The sequence below is a fragment of the Doryrhamphus excisus genome, linkage group LG8, assembly GCF_037039965.1.
Source record: "Doryrhamphus excisus strain RoL-2023G ecotype Guam linkage group LG8, RoL_Dexc_Guam_v1.1, whole genome shotgun sequence".
In the NCBI taxonomy this organism is placed as follows: domain Eukaryota; kingdom Metazoa; phylum Chordata; class Actinopteri; order Syngnathiformes; family Syngnathidae; genus Doryrhamphus; species Doryrhamphus excisus.
Genome location: NC_136364.1, coordinates 14,345,741 through 14,368,929, shown reverse-complemented (window position 1 = coordinate 14,368,929; position 23,189 = coordinate 14,345,741). Strand labels below are relative to the sequence as shown.

General features: G+C 43.5%; 1 protein-coding gene across 7 annotated transcripts in view; it reads right to left on the bottom strand.

Annotated features, from left to right (window-relative positions):
- The window catches only part of plch1 (phospholipase C, eta 1), a 50,575-nt gene extending 29,998 nt beyond the window's left edge, over positions 1–20,577 (bottom strand). For 2 of the 7 annotated variants that reach the window (XM_058079511.2, XM_058079512.2), the window contains exons 1-3: positions 12,642–12,990; positions 3,662–3,808; positions 879–1,122 (exon numbers count right to left, since the gene is read on the bottom strand). In XM_058079511.2, the coding sequence (XP_057935494.2) occupies positions 879–1,122; positions 3,662–3,808; positions 12,642–12,792 (542 nt within the window). In that variant the 5' untranslated portion in view covers positions 12,793–12,990. Of the gene's footprint in view, positions 1–878; positions 1,123–3,661; positions 3,809–12,641; positions 12,991–13,036; positions 13,201–19,400; positions 19,509–20,114 lie in introns of those variants that run through there. The other 5 variants (XM_058079506.2, XM_058079507.2, XM_058079508.2 and 2 more) reach the window with 4 other exon arrangements.
- Positions 20,578–23,189: the final 2,612 nt, after the last annotated feature.

Genomic DNA, 23,189 nt, shown 5'->3' with positions numbered 1-23,189 from the left:
TGGATATACATACATATATATACACACACATATATATACATATATGTTATATATAAATATATACATATATAGGTTTAGGGGTTTATATATATATATAGTATATATATATACATATATATATATGTATATACATACATACATATACATATTAGCAAAGCAGTTGTTAATGCCTGCTGGGGCGCTGTAATGATGTCAGCCTCCCTCTGGGCTCCTGCATTATGGGGAAAAATGTTAAAATATCTGTTGTATTTATTTTAAACTGGTGTTGGTACTTGCATTGCACATTTCTTACCTAACTTTTGAGTGTTAAGTTGCTGTGTGATGATTCTAGCGTACTTTGTAAGATAACACTTTGAGTCAGACTGTTATATTGAGCAATAGTGAACTTGTAGCGAATTAGTCAAGGCCCCTTTTACCTTCATTGAAGACGTGATTCTTGATGTGAGACACAATGTGGCAGCAAGAGCAACGCAGACACCACCTTCCTGTTTTGCCATGAGTTATATCTTGAATCCAACATTGTTTCTCACCCAAATAACCCAAAATGGAGCTCAAAGGAATGTTGCGAGAGCCAGCATTTTGATGACAAAAGACAGAAACACTACTGAATTCAAGAAATAACTCATAGCAAAACAGGAAGGTGTCACCGTGTAGCATCATTGCGTCTTTGGGAACAGTCACGTCTTCAGAAATCATGAAAGTAAGAGTAACCTTTCATATTCATTCATCCCTTTCATTCGCCATTTACATGCATTTAGAATTGTTTTATGCATTTAAAACAAATATCGTAAAACTATCACATGTGTGTTTGTTGTTCAACCACAGAAGAGTTTTTCCTTCATTGCAATTCTGATAATTTGGTACGTCAAAAAGGATATTGGTCATGAGTGCGCTGCCTTTTCGCCAATGAGTCCTCATCACTGATGCCAGCCATCAGGTAGCGGAGGCCTGTTATCCAGGTTCTGGCTTCATCCGAATTGGATGTGACCAGGTCGAGGGACTCCATGTGGTTGCCATGGTAAACTGTGAAGCAACAGGCCGGGTCCAAGCTGCCCTCCGGATGCCGATGGAAGATGTCAGATTGTCCGCCTTCTGTCACTTTGTACAGCGAATCAATGGTGACTGAGGGAGGAAGTAAGGGATGCGGGGAGGGGATTGAAAGAAGATGGGACAACAGATCAATGACATCCACTCGTGGATTCCACAATTAATTCTATCTATCATAAACTTGGAGTTGAACTAATGAGGCATACATTTCCATATAACGAGAAGAAGTCGGAAAAGACTGGAATGCTCCCTCCGGGTTGGGAATAAAGTCCTTCCCCAGGTGGAGGAGTTTAAGTATCTCGGGTTCTTGTTCAAGAGTGAGGGAAGATGGTAGCGTGAGGTCGACACACGGATCGGCCCGTCGTCTGCAGTAACGCGGTTGCTGTTCCGGATGTCGTGGTGAAAAGAGAGCTGAGCCGGAAGGCAAAGCTCTCAATTTACTGGTCGATCTATGCTCCCACCCTCACCAACTGTCATGAGCTTTGGGTCGTGACCGAAAGAACGAGATTGCGGATACAAGCAGCTGAAATTAGTTTTCTCCCGTAGGGTAGCTGGACTCACCCTAAGAGATAGTGTTAAATTCCCTCCCTGTCTCTCCAATATATGTTTTATTGCAAGACATGGAGGGTATTTCATATTTCATATTTATACAGGTTGGTAGGTAGCTGCTGGAAAAGGCTACCACTCTCTGCAACGCACAAAGGACCTATATATACATACATATATATTTCATATATTCAATTTTTGTTCTGACTCTGTTTTATCCTGTAAGTGTACTAGGAATTGACTAAGCTTCTTGCATGGTTTAATTCGTGTGTTGACATTGCGTTTTTTTCATTACAGTCTGTATTTTTTTGTGATGCCCTTGATGTGTGGTAGTGTAACCATAGCTGCGCTTTTTTTCACCATTGTTTTTTATTTGGCTTCTTTATTTTTCTCTGGCCTGCTTTTTACCTTGTTGTATTGCCCATTTTGGGTAGAGCAGCAGGCCATAGAAAAAGAAAAACAAAAGAAGCTAAAATAATCTTGGCGCAGCTGAAGCGCACCCTGCGCAGTGCTAAATTGGTTGTTAGGCGCACAGGGCACACACGTCACCACAAGGTGAAGACACACGCAGATGATGAGGAAGACGTATCCTACAAAGCAGCCCATATATACTGTATATAATATTTTATTTATTTCGCATCACATCAAAATTAAATATTTTGGTCATAATCCATTGTAAAAGCATCAATCCTCCACCGCCTCCTTCTGCATAATCTCATGTCTTAAATTCTGCATCGCCTCACACTAACAATATGGCGGCATAATTTTCCACCCGACAGACACATATTCTTGGAAAGGGAATCAGTGTGTATTTCACAATGATGGCAACATTTAAGAGGCTTATCTGGTGCTGACAGTCACCAAGGGTGTTATTTTTTGACATGTTAGTAAGCATCCATGGGCAGAGGGTTGGTATAGAAAAAAAATAATCTTCCCAGGGGCAGCAGCAGTGGGTGACGTTTAAGGTGAAATGGAAGGATTGTATTAAGCCCATTTCATTTTTGGTGTTTTCTTAGTTTGGCTATCAATTATTTTTATAGTGACTGATCAGGTCCTAGTTTTGTAGAAAACGTGGAACACCACAAAAAAGTGCGCCACAGTGAAAACAACAAATCTGAGATTTCAAGAATGAAGTCGTTAATTGACAAGAACATACATTTCAGAAACAAAAAGGGCGTAATATTGCCAGGGCTGTCAAATTATTAGCCTTTTTAATCAGATTAATCATGGTTTCCCAATTTAATTAATTAATTCATGAATTTTCTACCGCTTATCCTCACGAGGGTCACGGGCATGCTGGAGCCTATCCCAGCTGTCTTCGGGCGAGAGGCAGGGTACACCCTGGACTGGTCGCCAGCCAATCACAGGGCACATATAGACAAACAACCATTCACACTCACATTCATACCTATGGACAATTTGGAGTCGCCAATTAACCTAGCATGTTTTTGGAATGTGGGAGGAAACCGGAGTACCCGGAGAAAACCCACGCATGCACGGGGAGAACATGCAAACTCCACACAGAGATGGCTGAGGGTGGAATTGAACCCTGGTCTCCTTGCTGTGAGGTCTGCACGCTAACCACTAGACCACCGTGCTGCCCCATTAATCATGGTTTTCCAAATTAATTAATTAATTCATGAATTTTTTACCACTTATCCTCACGAGGGTTGAGTGCATGCTGGAGCCTATCCCAGCTGTCTTTGGGCGAGAGGCGGGGTCCACCCTGATCTGGTGGCCAGCCAATCACAGGGCACATATAGACAAACAACCATTCACACTCACATTCATACCTATGGACAATTTTGATTAACCGAGTATGCATGTTTTTTGGAATGTGGGAGGAAAACCGGAATACCCGGAGAAAACCCACGCCCGCACAGGGAGAACATGCAAACTCTTAGCGGTATCGTATGATGTCACTCATGAAAAGGCAGCATTAAGCCCTGATCGGAGCATCCCGAATCAAAACTGTATAACTGCCCTAATTGGCGAGCGTGTACTCCCGCTGTATACTCCTGTATGTACACATAGTACTGTATGTGTGCGTGTGTGCATACAAACGTACTCTTGGCCTTCTCGCTCTTGCGTGACGGCTTCCAGCGGATGCAAGAGCAATGCTCATCCAGGTAAAAGAGTCTCACCAACCCTTTGGATCCCGCCTTCAGCTTTACCATCTGTGTCCCGGACTGCATCACGCTCATGCATCGCTCCACTGAAGAGGACACACACAAAAAAACAAAACAGGTCAGCGAAGCATGATCCTATAGCACAGACCAAGCAGGTGTCAGGCTTTATTTGCCTTTTAATTGTCGATTTGTGTCACTTTTGGCGCTGTGCACTTGATACAGGGGAGGAAAGAAAGACTCAGTGAAGTCTAAACCTGCAAACAGAGATGCTGCTGTGTGCGGACACAAGGCTGCTTGTCAGCGAAGCCACTGAGAGGGTGTCCTCAATACAGCTCATAGACGGGAGACAGACAGAGTGTCATTGATAGACAGACAGCCTCGCTGTTGCTGCACAGGAAGAACGTCTCAGCCCTCGTGAGGAAGGTGGAAGCTACATCAGAGTTTCATTCAACACGGCTGGAATGCTTTGGAAGGGATGACTAGTACACCTGCACAATCCAATGAGAGCCAACGGCAATATGTCTGTGATGGTGGTTGCAGTTTGCAGTGTAGAAGATTGAAAAACTGTTAACCATGTTGGTACACTACCAGTCAAAAGGTATGAAACACTTACCCATGCTTTTCAATGAGATGGTGTCTCAAAACTTTTGACTGGTAGCAACATTGACCGCATCCTGTAAGCAGAGGTGTAGACACGAGTCAACCGACTTGCACTCGGGTCGGACTTGAGTCCCAATTTTGATGACTTTGAACTAGATGTGCCAATTTCATCAGAGATATGCAAGTTTGACAGCTAGGAATTGGTACCTGACTCAGACTACAGTCTGATGACTTGAAAATACTTGAAATTACTTCATATTTTAGTGAGTGTACTGAGTAAAATATGCCCCCCATTCAAAGTATTGTCATTTCCATCATACTACATATTTTCGCTTTGAATCTGTCCCATTGAATGCATCTATTAACGTTCAGGTTTAAGAACTAGAAACTAGACCTCCGCCAAGCGCAATAGTTCCGCCCCCATATGTGACATGTGATTTACACCATTAATATTAGTCCTACATTTACTTTATCTACATATTTAAATTGCTAATGTTAGCATGCTAACACCTAGCATGATAGTGATAAGTGTTTCGCTGTGAAAGTGGCTAAAAATGCCAGTGTGCTAATGCTGTCATGCTAGCAAAGCTAATGTTCGCTTGCTAACACTTGCCATGTTAGTGTGAATTAGTATACACTTAGTTTATAAGTGTCTACCCATGAAAATAGCTGAAAATGCTAGTATGCTAACACTTAGTATGATTTACAGCATAAAGATTAGCCCTCCGTTTATTTGATCTACATATTTAGATTGCTAATGTTAGCATGCTAACACCTAGCATGATGGTCATAACTGTTTATATAAGTGTGTCGCTGTGAAAGTGGCTAAATATGCCACTGTGCTAATGCTATCATGCTAGCAAAGCTAATGTTCCCTTGCTAACACTTGCCATGTTAGTGTGAACTAGAAAATTCCCGCGGAAATTTTGATGGGCTTGCCACCTGTGCTGTGAACCTCAGGCCCGGTGTGTCAACGGCTACCATGCTAGCACCTAGCAAGAAAGCCTCAAGTACCGAAAAGGTCGATGCAGTCCCATCGTGTCCCCACATCATGCCATGTGTGTATTGGCCTTTAGACATGAGTAAATTAGCTTAAATACTAACATGCTAAGAGTCATCACGCTAGCACCTAGCAAGACAGCCTCAAGTCCCAAAAGTGTCCAGGCAGTCCCATAGTTTCCCCACATCATGCCATGTGTCTATTTGCTTTTAGACATAAGTAAATTAGCTAAATTGCTAACATGCTAACAGTCATTATGCTAGCACCTAGCAAGACAGCCTTATAGACTGCTGCTTTGCAGCTGTCTATGGGCCTTGTATGACTGGGCAAGCCCATAATTACTATACACTTAGTTTATAAGGGTCTATCCATGAAAATAGCTGAAAATGCTAGTGTGCTAACACTTAGTATGATTTACACCATAAAGATTAGCCCTCTATTTATTTGATCTATATATTTAGATTGCGTATATGAGCGTATGTGTGTGAATGAGGTGGACCCAAGTGGAAGAGTGAGGTTACAAGAAGAACAGTCAACAGTCCAGAAGAATGGAGATTGTGAAAGGGAGGTGAAGAAGCGTGTGCAGGCAGGATGGAACGGGTGGAGAAAAGTGTCAGGTGTGATGTGTGATAGAAGAGTTTCAGCTAAAATGAAAGGTTATCCATCCATCTATTTACTATACCGCTTATCCTCACTAGGGTCACAGGCATGCTGGAGCCTATCCCAGCTGTCTTCGGGCGAGAGGTTTTTTGACTGTACCTCCTGTAAATCACATGTCCACCGGATGTCTCCCTCAAATACATATAAGTTAGTCATGTTCAAGATGGACGCCGCTGGAGGATCGGGTCACTCATTTGGTAGCGTTCACTAGCAAGAGTGAAATATCCCATCCTAAATAAGAGCTAACATCTGTTCAATAGGTGTCAACGGCATAGTTTGAACTCATCAGTGCTGGAGAAAATAATAGGACACTGAAGACACACAGTCAAAGAAATAGGCGCCGTGTGCATTATTCATCTGGCGCAGACTTCTGAAGACCGCAGCTTCATTACAGATGGATCTCAACTGCGGCCAATGTGGGGAATATTGAGGTATTGATTATATCTACAGTCTTGGCTGCGTAGAACAAGCGTATTCTTCTGGGTGTTGGAGCTCATCATTTGCTTTCAGGCTAAAAAAAAACTCACAGTAGCCACAGTCTGGCTCGGCAAGCTTCTAGCAGCACATTCAATGATGTAACATCCATCAAAACAAAAAGCCAATGGGGATTTAACTGCACACAAGCACACTCCCATTAGAGTGTCAACATGAGTGGGAATGTTTTCTCTGACGCAGGGGGGAAAAAAACTCAAAGAGCATGCACAAGTATGCATTGATTTATGTATTATGATCTTATCTATCTAGCACAACATCAAGCACAAGGCGCCTTTCTTGAAATAGAAGGTAAATATGAGCAGGCATCTCATCTTCGGGAGTATCTACATTCAGAAACATTTTAGATTTTCTCGCATTTGGAGGCTAAATGATCATGGGAAAGGATATAAGAATGGCTGGAGGTACAGTTTCTCGTATTTCTGCAAGAATACAGAATACAGATGAGGCATGTTTTCTTTTCCTTATACTCCATCGACTTAGTATTTAGGGTTATTATAACATAAAAAGCTAATATTTGTGGAGTTAATGATTACAGATGCTAACTGAGCTGAAGTATTGCTAGATTTGCAGAGGTTTTGTGTGACTTCATGCACATGCTCGTGACTTAACTGCAGGCCAACTTGCAACAGAATCCATCCATCTATTTTCTACGTGAGTGCTATGCTGGAGCCTACCCCAGCTGACTTGGGGCAAGAGGCAGGGTCCACCCTGGACTGGTGCCCAGCCAATCCCAGGGCACATATAGACAAACAACCATCCCCCCCCATCTATTTTCTACGTGGGTGCTATGCAGGAGCCTACCCCAGCTGACTTGGGGCAAGAGGCAGGGTCCACCCTGGACTGGTGTCCAGCCAATCCCAGGGCACATATAGACAAACAACCATCCCCCCATCTACTTTCTATGTGGGTGCTATGCAGGAGCCTACCCCAGCTGACTTAGGGCAAGAGGCGGGGTCCACCCTGGACTAGTGCCCAGCCAATCCCAGGGCACATATAGACAACCAACCATCCCCCCCATCTATTTTCTATGTGGGTGCTATGCTGGAGCCTACCCCAGCTGACTTGGGGCAAGAGGCAGGGGCCACCCTGGACTGGTGTCCAGCCAATCCCAGGGTACATATAGACAAACAACCACCCCTCCCCCCATCTATTTTCTACGTGGGTGCTATGCTGGAGCCTACCCCAGCTGAATTGGGCAAGAGGCGGGGTCCACCCTGGACTGGTGGCCAGCCAATCACAGGGCACATATAGACAAACAACCATTCACACTCACATTCATACCTATGGACAATTTGGAATGGTCAATGAAGCTAACATGTTTTTGGAATGTGGGAGGAAGTCGGAGTTCCCGGAGAACACCTAGGCACACACAAGGAGAACATGCAAACTCCAAGCGGAGATTCCAACCCTTCCCATCTCCTGGCTGTGTGGCCTCCAACAGAATCCAGAATCCTGCGCAAAATCCTGTGCAGTCAGCCTCCACATTGTCACCCTCAGCTTTGCAAAATGATGTCTGAAGAATCAATTTGCTCTGTCATGTTTCAGCCTGCAACCTTGTTGAGAATATTTCCACCTTTTGTAAAACTTGCATATTTTTTTCAGTTTTTTTCCCCTCCTATTAATTTCATGGTCGATGTACATTACCGGCACACACCTACTACTGTGTGTTAACGTGCATGTCTATGTGGGCGCATGTGTTAAAAACCTCATTACTGCTGTCGGCGGCGTGCACAGATAGCACATCAAAGCTTTGAGGCAGGAAATTCAAAGAGATTTTAATAAGAGACGTGATGTCGACCTGATACAAAGCGTGTCCACTCTGTGATGCGCACAATGAAGATGAAGTCCGAACCACAACACGTGACACGTAATATCTCATCAGTCTGGATTTTAACTGACACTGTATGTCACCTTTGAATGGTGGAACCTGAAAATTTGCCTTAAAGGTTGCACAAAAACTTAGCACTCGAGAAAGTATCCACTTAGCTTTTTCTTTGGTTGCATTTGAGGTACTTGGAGTCAGTTTTCCAAATGCTTTGAAGGAATATGCCGCAGACTAACAATATCCACGTTTACATGAGAAGTTTTTCTCTTTCCGAATGGAATCTTTCCCGAATGACCTTTCCGAAAGCAATGGTATACATGGAAAGGAATATTCCAATAGCGTGTCTACATGCGGCGCTATAATCAACCAGAATAGTCAATGGGGCATGCCCAGTAAAACGTAAACATCAACATCACGTGATACCGACTTCCCTGATTTTTTCTTTCACTTGTTGGAATAACTCCGTATTGCCAGTTTTTCCTTCTTCCAGTCTTGAAATTTAGTTTGCATCAAAAACAAACTTTCCACAGCAGTCCAGTGCCGATTGCTCGCCTCCATTTTTTCAAATCGAAGAACGTCTCGAGCTGCGTGTTACGTCATATCTAAGCATTCACTGAAAGAACGCACCCAGGAACAGGAAAAGATAAAGTTCAATCTTGCTAATATTTTATAATTAAGCTCGGCACATGTTTTATATAGATATGTATTTTTCTTTTTTAATAAAACTGGACTTGTGAATGGCGTATAGAAGGGTTTAGATTCTGTTCCACAGATGGCGGTAATGCACACGAAAGCTGCTTGCCAACCGCCAATAAACAACAGAAGAAGAAAAACACCACAAAGAAGAATTAAGTTTGACAACTTTCCGATTGAGCGGGTACAAGATACCTCAATCGGATTGGGGAAAGGAATATTCCACCCCTGGGAATCCGATTATATATTCATTCGGATTGGCACTTTTCTTTCGGAATGAGGTGTATACAAAGGTTACATTCTTTCCGTTTGAGCAAATAACCCGAATGGAATTGGAATATTTGGGTCCATGTAAACGTGGCTAATGGCTGACACTACCGGCTTACACCAACATGCACCCCACAGAAAAAGACCATCTTTGTTTCCTGTGGTGATGTTTCCAATCAAGACTTATTTCCCCTTTGACTGAAACAAAAATACAAAGGGTTCTAGTTTTTTGGCACAGCACAAGACAAGTTGGTCCAATGCACCACTGTAGGCAGCCAATTTGGTAATTCGGTAGACTGGACTGCGCCGAGATGAACGTGGCGAGTACACATTTTCAGCTTGGCGCAGTGACAATTTTGTGAAAAAACAGCCGAGAAAGCTACAGAGAAAGCTTGCCGGCTATTCGAGACGCAGGCGTAATGGTAAATTGGCTGATAGGCGCAAAGTGCCGACACGTCACCGAAACCTCACAGGCAGATTGTTCAGTGTTGCGCATATTTCAGTGGAAAAAAACTATGACAGCAACCACTATTTACTGGAAGCGTCTGAACCATGCATGGACATTTTTGTATCCATTGTCCCATCACATCTGAAACGTCACGCACAAACTCAACCAAGTATGATGCCAACCGGGGCTGACTCTATACTGGGGCGGGGGTGTAGAGTCGACCTGTCCTCCAAAATCAACATTTTAGAAGTGAAAACTCCGTCAGAAAAAGCACAACCACTCACATCTCCGTGGTTGTGCTTGTAAGCACGCCAGACCGCCCCTCCCGCACAGGCATGGCGCAAGGCGGGTCTTTGAAATTAGCCCAAAAAGCGCACCTATATGACAGCAGACAACATGTCCTCTCCTTGCAGGTAATGAGCGGCGCCTCGCCTCACACACAGGATCAAAGACAACAGGAAGTGAGCCATGCAGTCGTCACGGGGATACTTGGATGATGCATAAACATGAGCTTCTGCTCCTTTCTTGGGCTTTAAATAGCAGCAGCAGCATGCAAAATAAATGTTCCATATGCAACATGTTTGTCCACGCGCACACACACACACACACACACACACACACTGTCATCTGCAAGAGTTAACTAGACAGCATAAGACGATCGCCTGCTGCTTCTATTTCTATACCAACTTGGACATTGTGATGAAATAATGTAATGAAAGAATGAAACATCTATAAGTTGTACTTTTACAATTAAGAATTAGCATTTCTCACACTATCCGAAACCCTAAGAATTGGGCTACTACTGCCAGACACTTGATTAGGTACACCTGAACACCTTTTCAAATAAAAAAAGACTACTATACACATCCCTATACACTCACATACACACATATACATACATATCTGATGAAGTTCCACATGCAATATTAAGGCTCTAAGTGCAATATATTAAGTTCTAAGTGAAGTATTTCTATAATGCCTCACATAAGATAAGATATGCCTTTATTCGTCCCTCAGTGGGGAAATTTGTATTGCACAGCAGCAAGAGTACAGAATCAGTCAAGCAGTACAAAATACACAATATAGAAAAATAAACAATATAAACAACCCAAGTATTAACAAAGTCAACAGTTTTTCCCAGAGTTATATACAATACAGTATGTATATTACCTCACTAGCAAGATCTCATAGTGTATAGACTGGTCATATATTTCATCTCATTTCATATTATCTGCAAACTGTATTAGTATATATGTAACTCTGGGTAAAATTTGTTAATACTTGGATTGTTTATATTGTTTATTTTTTATATTGTGTATTTTGTACTTCTTAACTGATTCTGTACTCTTGCTGCTGTGCAATGCAAATGTTCCCACTATACATACATACTATATACTATATACATACACACACTCAGCGGTGGAGACAGAGCAGTCGGCCCGCCCCTCACGGCGGAGGAGACTGAACTTAGTAGCATCCGTATTTTGCTTTGTAAACATACGACCTTTCACCTCAACTGAGTTCCATATGCAGTTTTCAACTATCCGTAATAGCGCAGTTTGACCGGGAGATGATTCTGTTGGGCTGCATTTAGTTGCTATTCACTTTTGCGGTCGGGCGTTCTCCTGTTGGCTCTGTTAGCATTAGCTCGCTAACGTTAAGGCTGTTGACAAGGTAATGTTAACATTGGCTTTAAATGGTTAAGTAAGTAAGGCTTGGGAACTTGGGTACAATTGGATGCACTTCTGGGTGGTATTTGGTACTTTTAAGTTAGTAGGGGGGTTAAGTGTGGGGGGGGCATCATGCTCATAATGATATTTTAGTAGTTTTTGGCTCAGACCGATCGTGTTTAATCATTTTTTTGGAGCCAACATATATTATAAGTAGTGTGCTTGTATATATATATATATGTGTGTGTGTGTGTGTGTGTGTGTGTGTGTGTATGTATATGCATATACACATATATACATATATATATAAAATTATATATATTCTGCAGATACAGGCGGCTGAAATGAGTTTCTTCCGTAGGGTAGCTGGACTCACCCTAAGAGATAGGGTGAGGAGCTCAGTCATCCAGGAGGGGAGTCACTTGAAGTGGCCTCGGCATCTAGTTCGGATGCCTCCCGGACACCTCCCTGGCAAGGTGTTCTGGGCATGCCCAGCCGGGAGTCTTCCCCGGGGAAGACCTAGAACACGCTGAAGGGATTAGATCTCAATGTCTCACAGCTGGCCTGGGAAAGCTTTGGTGTTTTCCTGGTGGAGCTGGAGGAGGTGGCCGGGGGCCGGGAAGGCTGGGCTTCCCTACTGAGACTGTTGGGTCCGCGACCCGGACCCGGATAAGCGGAGGAAAATGGATGTGAGTTTTAGCTAATATGCTAATAATAAATTTAAAAAAATAGTAACAGAAAAATATGCCTGCTAACTGTATTGTTTTAAATAATGGCGTACAGTTTCGAAATTTATATTCTTTTACATAAAATTATATATGTAATTATCGTTGTAGTTGCACATCGAATCGTTTCCCTCAAAGATTTCCCCACTCATTAAAACATATTTCTATCTGTGATTAAATGTGATTAATTCTGAGTCAACTATTGACAAAAATGCGCTTATTCATGATCAAATATTTGAATCGATTGACAGCCTTAGTATACACAGTACATATACCTTATTTATTTAGTTTATTTTTGTCATTGTACTACTGCTCTGCATTTTGCATCCTGAAGGAGGCAACTATTAAGCATACCTCTCCGCATGTCACACCTCCCTCTATAATAAACTGCCATAACTGAATATAATCCAAAGTCAGCATTATAATTGTGATACATATGCAAATCATATTTCAAATGATGCACTCCAGAGCCTCTTGGAGGGCGGCATGTGAAACAGAAGCTTAGCGATGTTATCGTATAAACACCATGAACTCACCCTTTAGTGTCAGTCTACACTTTTGGGGTGCTGGCTCGATGTCACGCGCCAGCACAGTAGCCGCTGTCAACACCGCCGATTTCTCTGCAGAACCGTAAATGAAAGCGGATGGCAAAGCGGGACCAAAAAGTGAAAAATATAACTCCTCCATTTTGGCCTCGGGAGATGTGGGAAAGAAGTTGTCCGACAGAAGTGCAAGTCAGTTGAGTACTAGTGTGGCGCCTGTTGCTATCGCCTCTGAAAACACTCTTGATGGACACTTCAGAGGGACTCCACCGCATCCTGACTCCAAAAGGACTAACAGCAGCTAAGAAACCCCTGCTGCTCATCCCCTCATGTGCTGATGTGTGTCAGCGCCTTCATCCCCCCCCCCCCCAAAAAAAAAACACACACACCTTCCTCTTGGTCATCTGCTGTGCTCTCCCGCCTCCTTGCTCCTCTTCCTGCCTTGTCTGATACACAAGTATTGTGCGGAATATGATAAAAAGCGGCAGATGTGTGGCGAAGTCGCCTGCTGTCAGCTGTGCCCATTAGGGCGAGACATGCTAGGGGATAACATCAACTGTGTGACATAACAGCCATGATAATGCAAGGCATTAGCAACATGACATGGTGGCTACGTGAGGCAGTGACCCATCTGTCCATCCATTGCACAATAATGCTTTATGTTCTTTATGGACTTAGCTCTGAAGAGGAGCAGACTTTCCCTTTTTGTGCCCATGCATATTAGGTACACCTGCACAGCCAGTTCTTTTTTCCAGCCCTAATTAGGCCTCACACTCTAATTAAAGACATTTTAAAGTATAAAAAGTATGAGCACTCAACACTAATGAATGATAAGATGATTGATGATTTTACACTTTGCCTCATGTAACTATGGTGCGTTCATGGACAGCTGAATGATGTGCCACATCTCAGCACTTACAACAAATGTTATGCAGTGAAGCACAAAGTCCAAACTGCGGCCCGGGGGTCATTTACAGCCTATGGATGTTTTTTTTGTTTTTTTAATTGGCCCTCGGCACATTCTATAAAACATGCTTAAACAAGAAAATTCATTCATTCAGTAATTTTCTACCGAGGGTCGCTGGGGTGCTGGAGCCTATCCCAGCTGTCTTTGGGCACATATCACAGGGCACAATCACAGCACAATCACAGGGCACATATAGACAAACAACCATTCACACTACATTCATACCTATGGACAATTTGGAGTCGCCGATTAACCTAGCATGTTTTTGGAATGTGGGAGGAAACCGGAGTACCCGGAGAAAACCCACGCAAGCACGGGGAGAACATGCAAACTCCACACAGAGATGGCTGAGGGTGGAATTGAACCCTCTCCTAGCTGTGAGCTCTGCGCGCTAACCACTCGACCGCTGTGCCGCCCTAAACAAGAAAATGAACAGCAAAAAAATGTGGAAATTTTATATATATATACGTATATATTTTTTAACAAGTAAAAAGATGAAATATTAAGAGAGTAATGTCATGACATTTGCCAGTTGTTCCTCGGTTTCGAGCAGAGTCACACCTCCCTTCACGCGGCTTCCTCAGTTAGAGATCCTCCTAAGTTCGCTAGTGTTGCTAAGCTCACATTTGTCTCGTGGCTTTACCTGGCACCCAACAACCACCCGTACCGTTTTTGACCTCTGACCTGACTTTCCTTCTGGAGTTTTTGTGGCTCAAATAAACTCATAAACTCATAAACTGGGTCCAACCTGCTAAGAAGCTGTGAGAGAACAACTGGCCAATTCATGGACCCAGCAGAGGTAGAAGCAGTGCACCTGCGGCTAGACCAGCAAGAGGTTCAGATCACAGCCTTGGGAAGTGGCCTCAGGAGCTTCTTAGAGCGGCAAGATACAATGGTGGACAATATGAGTGTACAGTTAAACGCCGTGCTGTCAGCACTCCTGCAAGACGCTCCCCCACCAGCAGCTGTGTCCACCACGACTTCCTCCACTCAACCATGCCACTACTTCACCACCTCCAGCCAGCATAGGTGCGGCCTGCTTTCCCTTGTGGTGAGTCCGGCGATGTTTGCCCGTTCTTGACTCAATGTGATTCCCGTCTGAATGTGCCCAGGTGGCTTTTGCCATTTCCCACCTAATGCTGAGTGGAGTCACTGCTCCACAGTGTGCTCCACCTATGGAGCTTTTTTCAACGCTTTTGAGCAGGTTTTTCAAACCAACCCCCAGGCAGGAAGGCAGTCCGCTCTCTATTCAAGTTGCGGCAGGGGCGCCGTCGGGTGGTGGACTATGCCATCAAGTTCCGCACCCTCGCTACAGACAGCGACTGGAATGCCCCTGTGCTCCACCACATCAAAGCTCAGATGATTCCGCTAAACCTCCCAAAGAACTTGGATGACCTCATCGCCTTAGCAGAGATGATGGTTTTGTTTTTGTCTATATTGACAACATCCTTTTTTTTTTCCTTTGATTTTTCTGCATGCGGTTCTCTGTGGGAAAAATCTGTTTGGACGCCCCTGGCCTCCAATGACAATGGAGTCAATGGAGTTTTAACACCTCTTCTTTTGACATGAGTTAAGTCTCTGCATTATTTCACTGCTCATTCAATAGAGCAAGTCAACTGTGCACAGCTGTGTGTGACCGATGATGTGGAGCGGCACCATGCAGGGACAAATGCCCGAACCACAGGTGTGACGTTAATGAGCTGGAGCACAGGCGGAGTCAAAATTCCCATCACCGGCTTGGCCTGGCCAGAATAAAGGAGAAGCATATGGCTGCCTTTAATCACGTGCCGGCGCTATATTGAAGACATGATGAAGATGCAAAGTGGAGCGTCATGGAGCCTGGAGCCTTCCTTGCAGAGTGGATTAAAAAGGTGGAGAGAAGAGTGACAGCGTGTGTGGGTTGGCTGTCAGATGAAGTGAAAGCACGGGCACAAACACTCCAGTCCTTAAACACGTCTTCTACCAAGCAGCCAGTAAAAGGTTCTCTTTTCAAACTATTTGAGGTCCCGGCGGTACCACAAAAGCCTATTGAAACTAAATTGTTTTATTCAAATGTACAAAATCCATGACATCAATTAATTCATTGTTTTGTTTATTTTCCAATTAGTTTGGGGGGTTCAAAGTGCGGCCTGTGAGCCATTTGGTGTCTACGGCTTAATAAGAATTAAGCCAAAATTGTATAAATTCATTGATTCAATCATTTTCTACCGCTTTTCCTCACAAGGGTCGCGGGGGTGCTGGAGCCTATCCCAGCTGTTTTCGGGCGAGAGGCGGGGTACACCCTGGACTGGTCGCCAGCCAATCACAGGGCACATATAGACAAACAACCATTCACACTCACATTCATACCTATGGACAATTTGGAGTCGCCAATTAACCTAGCATGTTTTTGGAATGTGGGAGGAAACCGGAGTACCCGGAGAAAACCCACTCATGCACGGGGAGAACATGCAAACTCCACACAGAGATGGCCGAGGGTGGAATCGAACCCTGGTCTCCTAGCTGTGAGGTCTGTGCGCTAACCACTCGTCTACCGTGCCATCCAATTGTATAAATATTAAAGAAGAAATATGTTTTATACTGCATTATAATGCCTTATGAATGCACTCACAATGCATTATGAAATCATACAATTATACAATAGACCTTCATAGAAAGTGTGAATGGAGCTACAAGTCTGCATTCACCTCTCATCCCGCCCTGGACACACCCACATTTTACCATGAATGGTCAATGCTAAGTACCGCGTGAATGTTGCGGCCATATTTAATGACCCTTGGTTGCATTTCGCTGGGTTCTTCTGAATCATGGCTGCTGAGAAGCAGACAACGAAAAAGCGTAAAGTCCATATCTAGGTTGCGCTAGCATGTCCAGTCCCTTTCGATATGGCTTGTCCTCGTGAACGCCAAATATCCTTGACTGCACCTTAGCATTAGTCACTTAAAAGTTGTGTAACGTTTCTAAATGTCTGGCAAAAAAAGAAGAAAAACACACTTATCTCCCAGTCACTCTCCACAGCTAATTAGGAAGCGCTCAAGGCAGCGCTTAAGTCGCTTGTGCTACAAATGAGTTCTGAGGTTTCCCTTGGAGAATGGCGGGGGGGGGGGGGGGGGGGGTATTGGGCAGAATAAAAATAAACATATGACAAGTGCAGCATGATAATGTGCACACCAATGATGCTGGGGGTGGGGGGGCTCCCCGAGTACAACAGTTCAGCTCCTACTTCAAAGCAAGAAATTGAAGTCCTCACAGTGTGTGTTTGTGTGTGTATCTGTGTGTGTGTGTGTGTGTGTGTGTCGATGCACATTGACGTTGACTTCCCCCGTGAGGTTTAAGCTCAGTCTTTCTTCCTCCCAAAGCTGGCATGGCTGCATGACTGCGAGCAGATTGAGACACAGTATCTTTGGCAGCACAGCCATTCTGTCATGCAAACTGTCTGATCTCAAGGAGCCGTAGAAGAAGCGTGCTTGCTCATTTTGACCACACGAGAATGATGGAAGAAGTATCGTCAAAAGTAACTAAATGGGCTGAGTCTCTGAGTGGATTATTAATATAACCACGAGTGGTTGAGGGGAAGAGAGACTGGAAATGTTGTCGCTCAAGCGGGTGCTAAGCTCTCTGGATGTGGGTGTAATCTACTCTTGGTTCTGGTTGTAGGCTCCAGAGCAAAGGTGGGGGGAAAAACAGGCTAAGCTAATTGAAAAATATACCATAATTGATGGATGATAAGCCGGAAGCTTTTTCTCACACTTTAATGATGACTGAACTACAGTTCCCATGATGCTTAGTGCACCAAACACTTGGTTGAACATGTGGAGCCTGGTACCCGTATGATGGCAAGTCAGCCACAGCGCTCAGCAACAGTGACATCAAGTCCAAGTCCTGCACCGTCAAAGCAGGGGTCAAACAGGGACCCGCTGTCTTTGCCATCTTTGCTTCGGGCATCAGCAAAGACCTACCAAAAGGCCTCCCAACTGTGTACGGGACTGGTAGGCTTCTCGACATCAACCAATTTCAAGCTAAAAGTAAAGTCAGCGGGCTGCACGGTGGTTGTGTGGTTAGCACGCAGACCTTACAGCTAGGAGAACCAGGTTCAATTCCACCCTCGGCCATCTCTGTGTGGAGTTTGCATATTCTACCCGTGCATGCGTGGGTTTTCGCCGAGTACTCCGGTTTCCTCCCACATTCCAAAAACATGCTAGGTTAATTAATTGATTAATTTTTCCAAAAACATGCTAAGTTTATTAATTGATTAATTGTCCACTCCAAATTGTCCATATAGGTATGAATGTGAGTGTGAATGGTTGTTTGTCTATATGTGCCCTGTGATTGGCTGGCGACCAGTCCAGGGTGTACCCCGCCTTTCGCCCGAAAACAGCTGGGATAGGCTCCAGCACCCCCGCAACCCTCGTGAGGATAAGCGGTAGAAAATGAATGAATGAATGAATGAAGTAAAGTCAGCCACACATCCATCATGGAGCTTCAATCTGCAGATGATAATGCCATAGCTGCCCACGCCACAGAGGACCTCCTTTGTCAAAACATACAGGATCCTGGGCCTAAAGTTAAAAATTCAAAAGAACCAGGTCCTCTATCAAGCACCATCTAAACAGACAACACCCCCCTGGAAAACCTGGACCACTTTGCCTATCACCTGTGGTGTTAACGATCTTAACTTCACTGTTGCCAACTCCTCAGGAAGAAAAGTAGCTACTGGCTAGATCATCCCACTATGTCAGTAATTAACCCTTTCATCACTTATTATAACTGCTAATTGACTTAAAGTGATGATATACCCTGACTCCTATTTTACCACGTTGCCTTATCATTGTCTTATGTATTTCACATTGGCAGAGTGAATTTGATGGAAAATACATCAAATATACATCAGTACAACTGATGTGAAACAGAAGGGGGAAGGATTAAATAAGCCTTGCTTCTTCCTACTCCTTTTTGGATGGCCAGAACTGTGAAATGTACTACGTAATGTATTCCAATGTAATATGTATGCATGTTCACAATAAACGGAACCATTATCATCCATCCAAGTCAGCAGTATGACAAAAATGTATTTCATTTTGTTATTATTTTCTAACTTTTTTTGGTGTCATGAGAGGGCCTACTATGAATTAAAACTTTTCGCGGTACTTTTAGTAGTATATGGCATATTATTAGAGATGCCTGATCATTACCGGGCCAATATCAGCATAAAAATTATATTATATTAGATTAGATTAGATTCAACTTTATTGTTATTGCTCATGTCACTGGTACAGGGCAACAAAATGCAGTTAGCATCCAAACAGAAGTGCAATTTTATAAGTACCTTAGTAGTAAGTAAATGTAGAAAAAAATGGACAGATCTATGTAAAACACTATAACAGGCTATGACTATAATACAGTGAGGATATGTACAGGGATAAAAATGCGATATTTGTTGATATTGGTATCTGATTTTTTTATGCTGTACACCACAGGCGATATGTCATGTTACATATATCGTATCAGCTGATATCTGTGTCGGAAATTGAGGGTTGGACAATATCAGCATATTGTTTTCTGCACAAAAAAAAGCCAATATGGAACATCCCTATTTATTACATTGATATAGTATTTCTATTCCCATTGTTTAGTATGGAAAAGCAACTGTGGGTCACCCAGATTGTGTCCAAGCTGTTTACATGCATGCTCGGTGAAAAACATACATGAAATAAAATATGCCAGCTGTTCCATTAAAAAAAAAAACATGGATATTGAATAGCAGCAGAAGCTATAGGAGAATTCACCAAAAAGAAGAAGAGGAGGAGGAAGGATGAAAGGAGCACTCCTCTGGTGTCTGTTAGCGGTTTCTCTGGTTTTCTGGTTTTCTTTGGCCCGGGGCGACAGAGGAGAGGAAAAGGCAGATGAAGACCAGAGAGAGCGGCAGCGTGTTGGGATTCATCTTCATCAACAGACGCACGTTTTTACAAGAAAAAGCCATTTCCTTTGGCGTGGGGGGGTGGGTGGGCGTGGGGCGTGGGGTTGGGGGGGTAGACTTTCTCTCTTCTCGTCTCCAAAGCAGTACAGCTCAGGATGATATTCAGGAAATCATTTTTTTTTTCATAAAAAAGCCATCAAGACTTCAAATGAAAACTGTCATTGTTCTGAATGAGTCACGTGACACGCTGCAGCGACGGACCCAGTGGGGTTCCGTTCAACAATGCAGTCAAGCAGAGACCCATATCACACACACACACACACATCAAGCTCTCCGGGGCTTCATGCACACATGAGAGACTCTTCTGCCCCGTAGTGCCCCCCGGACTGACCGGGGTCTTGGGGGTGTTTATTCCCGCCAATATTTGCAAAGCATCACAATGGAGACACATTTGTGATGCAATGAGATGTACTGCAACGATCCTCATGCAAGTGTTTGCACACAAACACAATGAATTCCTCTGACGAATGACACATTATTATTATTATTAATATTATTATCATCATCACAATCTGTCACTTACCCTTTTCCAAACTGAGATTTCTGCAAACTTCAAGTTCTGCCATTGATGACTCTCACGTAGGTTTCCCTCCATGCGCTTTTCAACCTGAACGTATCAGCAAAAACACGCACGACTCCATTGCCACTGATGAAGAATCACGTCCTGAAGGGATGACTTTTTCCTCCCTAAAAAAATAAGGAAGCCAGCTCCCGGTGGGCACCTGCCTCGTCAGTGCGGAGCGGATATTGGTCTCACATCCCACAGCCAGCGCGCGCACATCCCCTCCTCTCAAGTAGCGTAAGCCGATTTATCACACGCTCGGCTCCGTGGACCCGCCGACTGTGCGTGTGTGCGTGCGCGTTAATAAGCAAGTCCAGAGGTTGCTACCACAAGTGTGCTATACCACATGGCGGCAAAACATCTGCACTTGGTCCACTTGAGGAGTGGGGTGCGGATCAGGTTTGGATCACATTGTGTATGAACGCCACTGCACCAAAGTAGTGAGCCACTTCCTGTTGTGCGTCTCCTCTTTTTTGGACACACGCACCTGGAAAGCTTGCATGCATGCGCGTGCGCGTGTGCAATAAGAGAGACATTACTCTGATGAAAGTTTCTCCATTTGGGAGGCGTCTACATTAGTTCACTGGCTCACATTAAAGCCATCTCATTTCGGATTGCACGCGCATGCGCACACACACACACACACACATGTGGATGTGGGTTCCTACATTGTGTAAACCTCACTCCCTGGCCTGCACCTTTACATTGTAAACCAGCTGGTATACATGCATGTTGTTTCATCATCATGATGCTCAAATGGTCAATGGGTGACTATGTCCCACCGTTTGATGGCTGACATGTTTTTAAGCAATCTGGCTTTTGCAGAGCAAAGAGAGCTGTTTGACAAATTTCAAATCAATACCGCTTATGTGGTCAATCAACGGCGAGGGTGTACAAATGTTTCTCCACCGAAAAGCCACACACTGAAAAATTAAAGTATGAGGGGGACATGTTATAAAACCAATGCAACATGCCAAGAAGGTCTGACTCGAACCGAAACAGACACCAATGTCAATCCAGTCACTGTTCCAGAAATCCATGCTGAGAACAATTCTAAATACATATAAATCACAAAGACATGATTATTGATTATTGAACTATTCCCAAAGACACGTTGGAGCAGCGACAACAACCACCACCACCTTCTTGTTTTGCCATGAGTTACTTCTTGAATTCAATAGTGTTCCTCACTGATCCAAAATGGAGCCCAAAGAAAGTTGTAAGTCGGGCTGCAACGATAATTCAAATGATTCCAGTACCTCGATTATGAAAAAAAAATTCTACTTCGATGAATCGTTTATGTCAAAACACAAGAAGATTGCAGAGGCTAAAGAAAGCAACAATGCAATTAAAGAGAAGGAAAAGAAAATGACAGAAAATGTTGACCACCATGACGTGACTCCGTTGTATCCGGGGCGCTATCGTACCACAACAGCAGCCCCCTCGTGATTCGCCATCACAGTGGTGCTGCAACAATAAATTCCCAGCGTGAAAGCAACCACGGCTGACGGCTGATGGCGGCTGACGGACAAAACAACTCTCCAGTGAGACACACTCACCTTTCATAATCGCTACCCGTCATATTTCAAGGCATTATGTTGTGTAGAAAAAGTTATTGTTGGAAATGTAATTTTTTCCTTTTCATGTTTGTTATTTTATTATTGCATGACTGAATGATTGGTGTCATTGGCTTAAGTTTTTTGTTGTGTTACCTTTATTTTGGCTGTTATGGATAAATAATTATCTGTTTTTGGTATCTTTACTGGTTGCTAAAATCAATGGCAACTAGTGGTGGGGCATGCACTGTGTGGATAATGTATAATGGATGCTATTGAAATGCTATTGAATCTATGAATAAATTGTGTAATTATCTTTCTTGCCGTATTAAACTGAAGTGTTATTACTGAAAACCTTTGGCAATATGGAAATATTGAGTTTTCTGGTTCCCATTTGAAGCGTAATTTCACTTTGACACACATTTTGCCATATACTGTATATTTATCAAAAATGTCTAAATTTCAAGATATATAAATTTGTCTCAAAATGAGCGGTTGAGTTGAAAAAAAAACAAAGTTGTAAATATGTTTTTGGTAGAGAATGAGTTAGTAACATGAAAAGATGGGCGCCATATTGTAGGCTAACCCGAAAGGGTATGCAAACCGAGGCAAAAAAAACCCCAAAAACAACGGTTCCACTGCATATAGATGACAAAGTATAATTTCATTAATATTTCATTTTATTATTTCCTTTGTGCCATTTTGTTGTTGTTGTTTTTTTGGACAACACCATCGTCACATGTCGTATTTGAGATAAGAATAATAACACGGGAAACAGGGATGGATACATGTGCAGTTCAGGAGAATACGATTTTTTTGTTATCAGTGGCAGAAGGCACCAAATCGATGAGCACAGTCTGGAAGAAGAAGTTTTTTTTAAAGTCTGAACACAAGCGTCACCCTCAGTTCCCTCTCTGTGTGCGTGTGCAACAATGGCTTTCCACTAATTGACCAATTTGATTGAGGCCTGAACCTCTCACCCTGCACACTTCATCACCACGTTTATGTGCCACATTTGTCATTCACTCAAGGCTCCCCTGAAGAACAAGCCCAAGGAAAAAAAAAGAGGTAAGATAAACAGAGCCGCAGCAGATAAAAAGACAGATAGAGGTCAAAGTTAACCAGGAGTGATGATTGGTGCGAGCACAGCAACATGTCCTTTCTGTAAAGCAATTGTCTCACTTGCTCTTCACGAAGAGGAAAAACCCCACACAAGGCTACCATTAGTGTAATGATTGCTTCCTTTGTGTGCAGCAGTCGCTAATCGCATCACAGATCCGTCATGGGATTGTCTCCGGAGAGCTGTCACTTGACAGAGACACCGCCCAATTTAACAAAGAAATAACAATGAAAGTCATGCTGACTCTTACCAGGCTATTATTACCAAATTGCTATGAAAGCTTAGATGTTCAGGCATGGTGGAGAGGAGGCTCCCTCTACTGGCCGTTGCCATGACGTGCACCTTCTCACTGGATGCTTC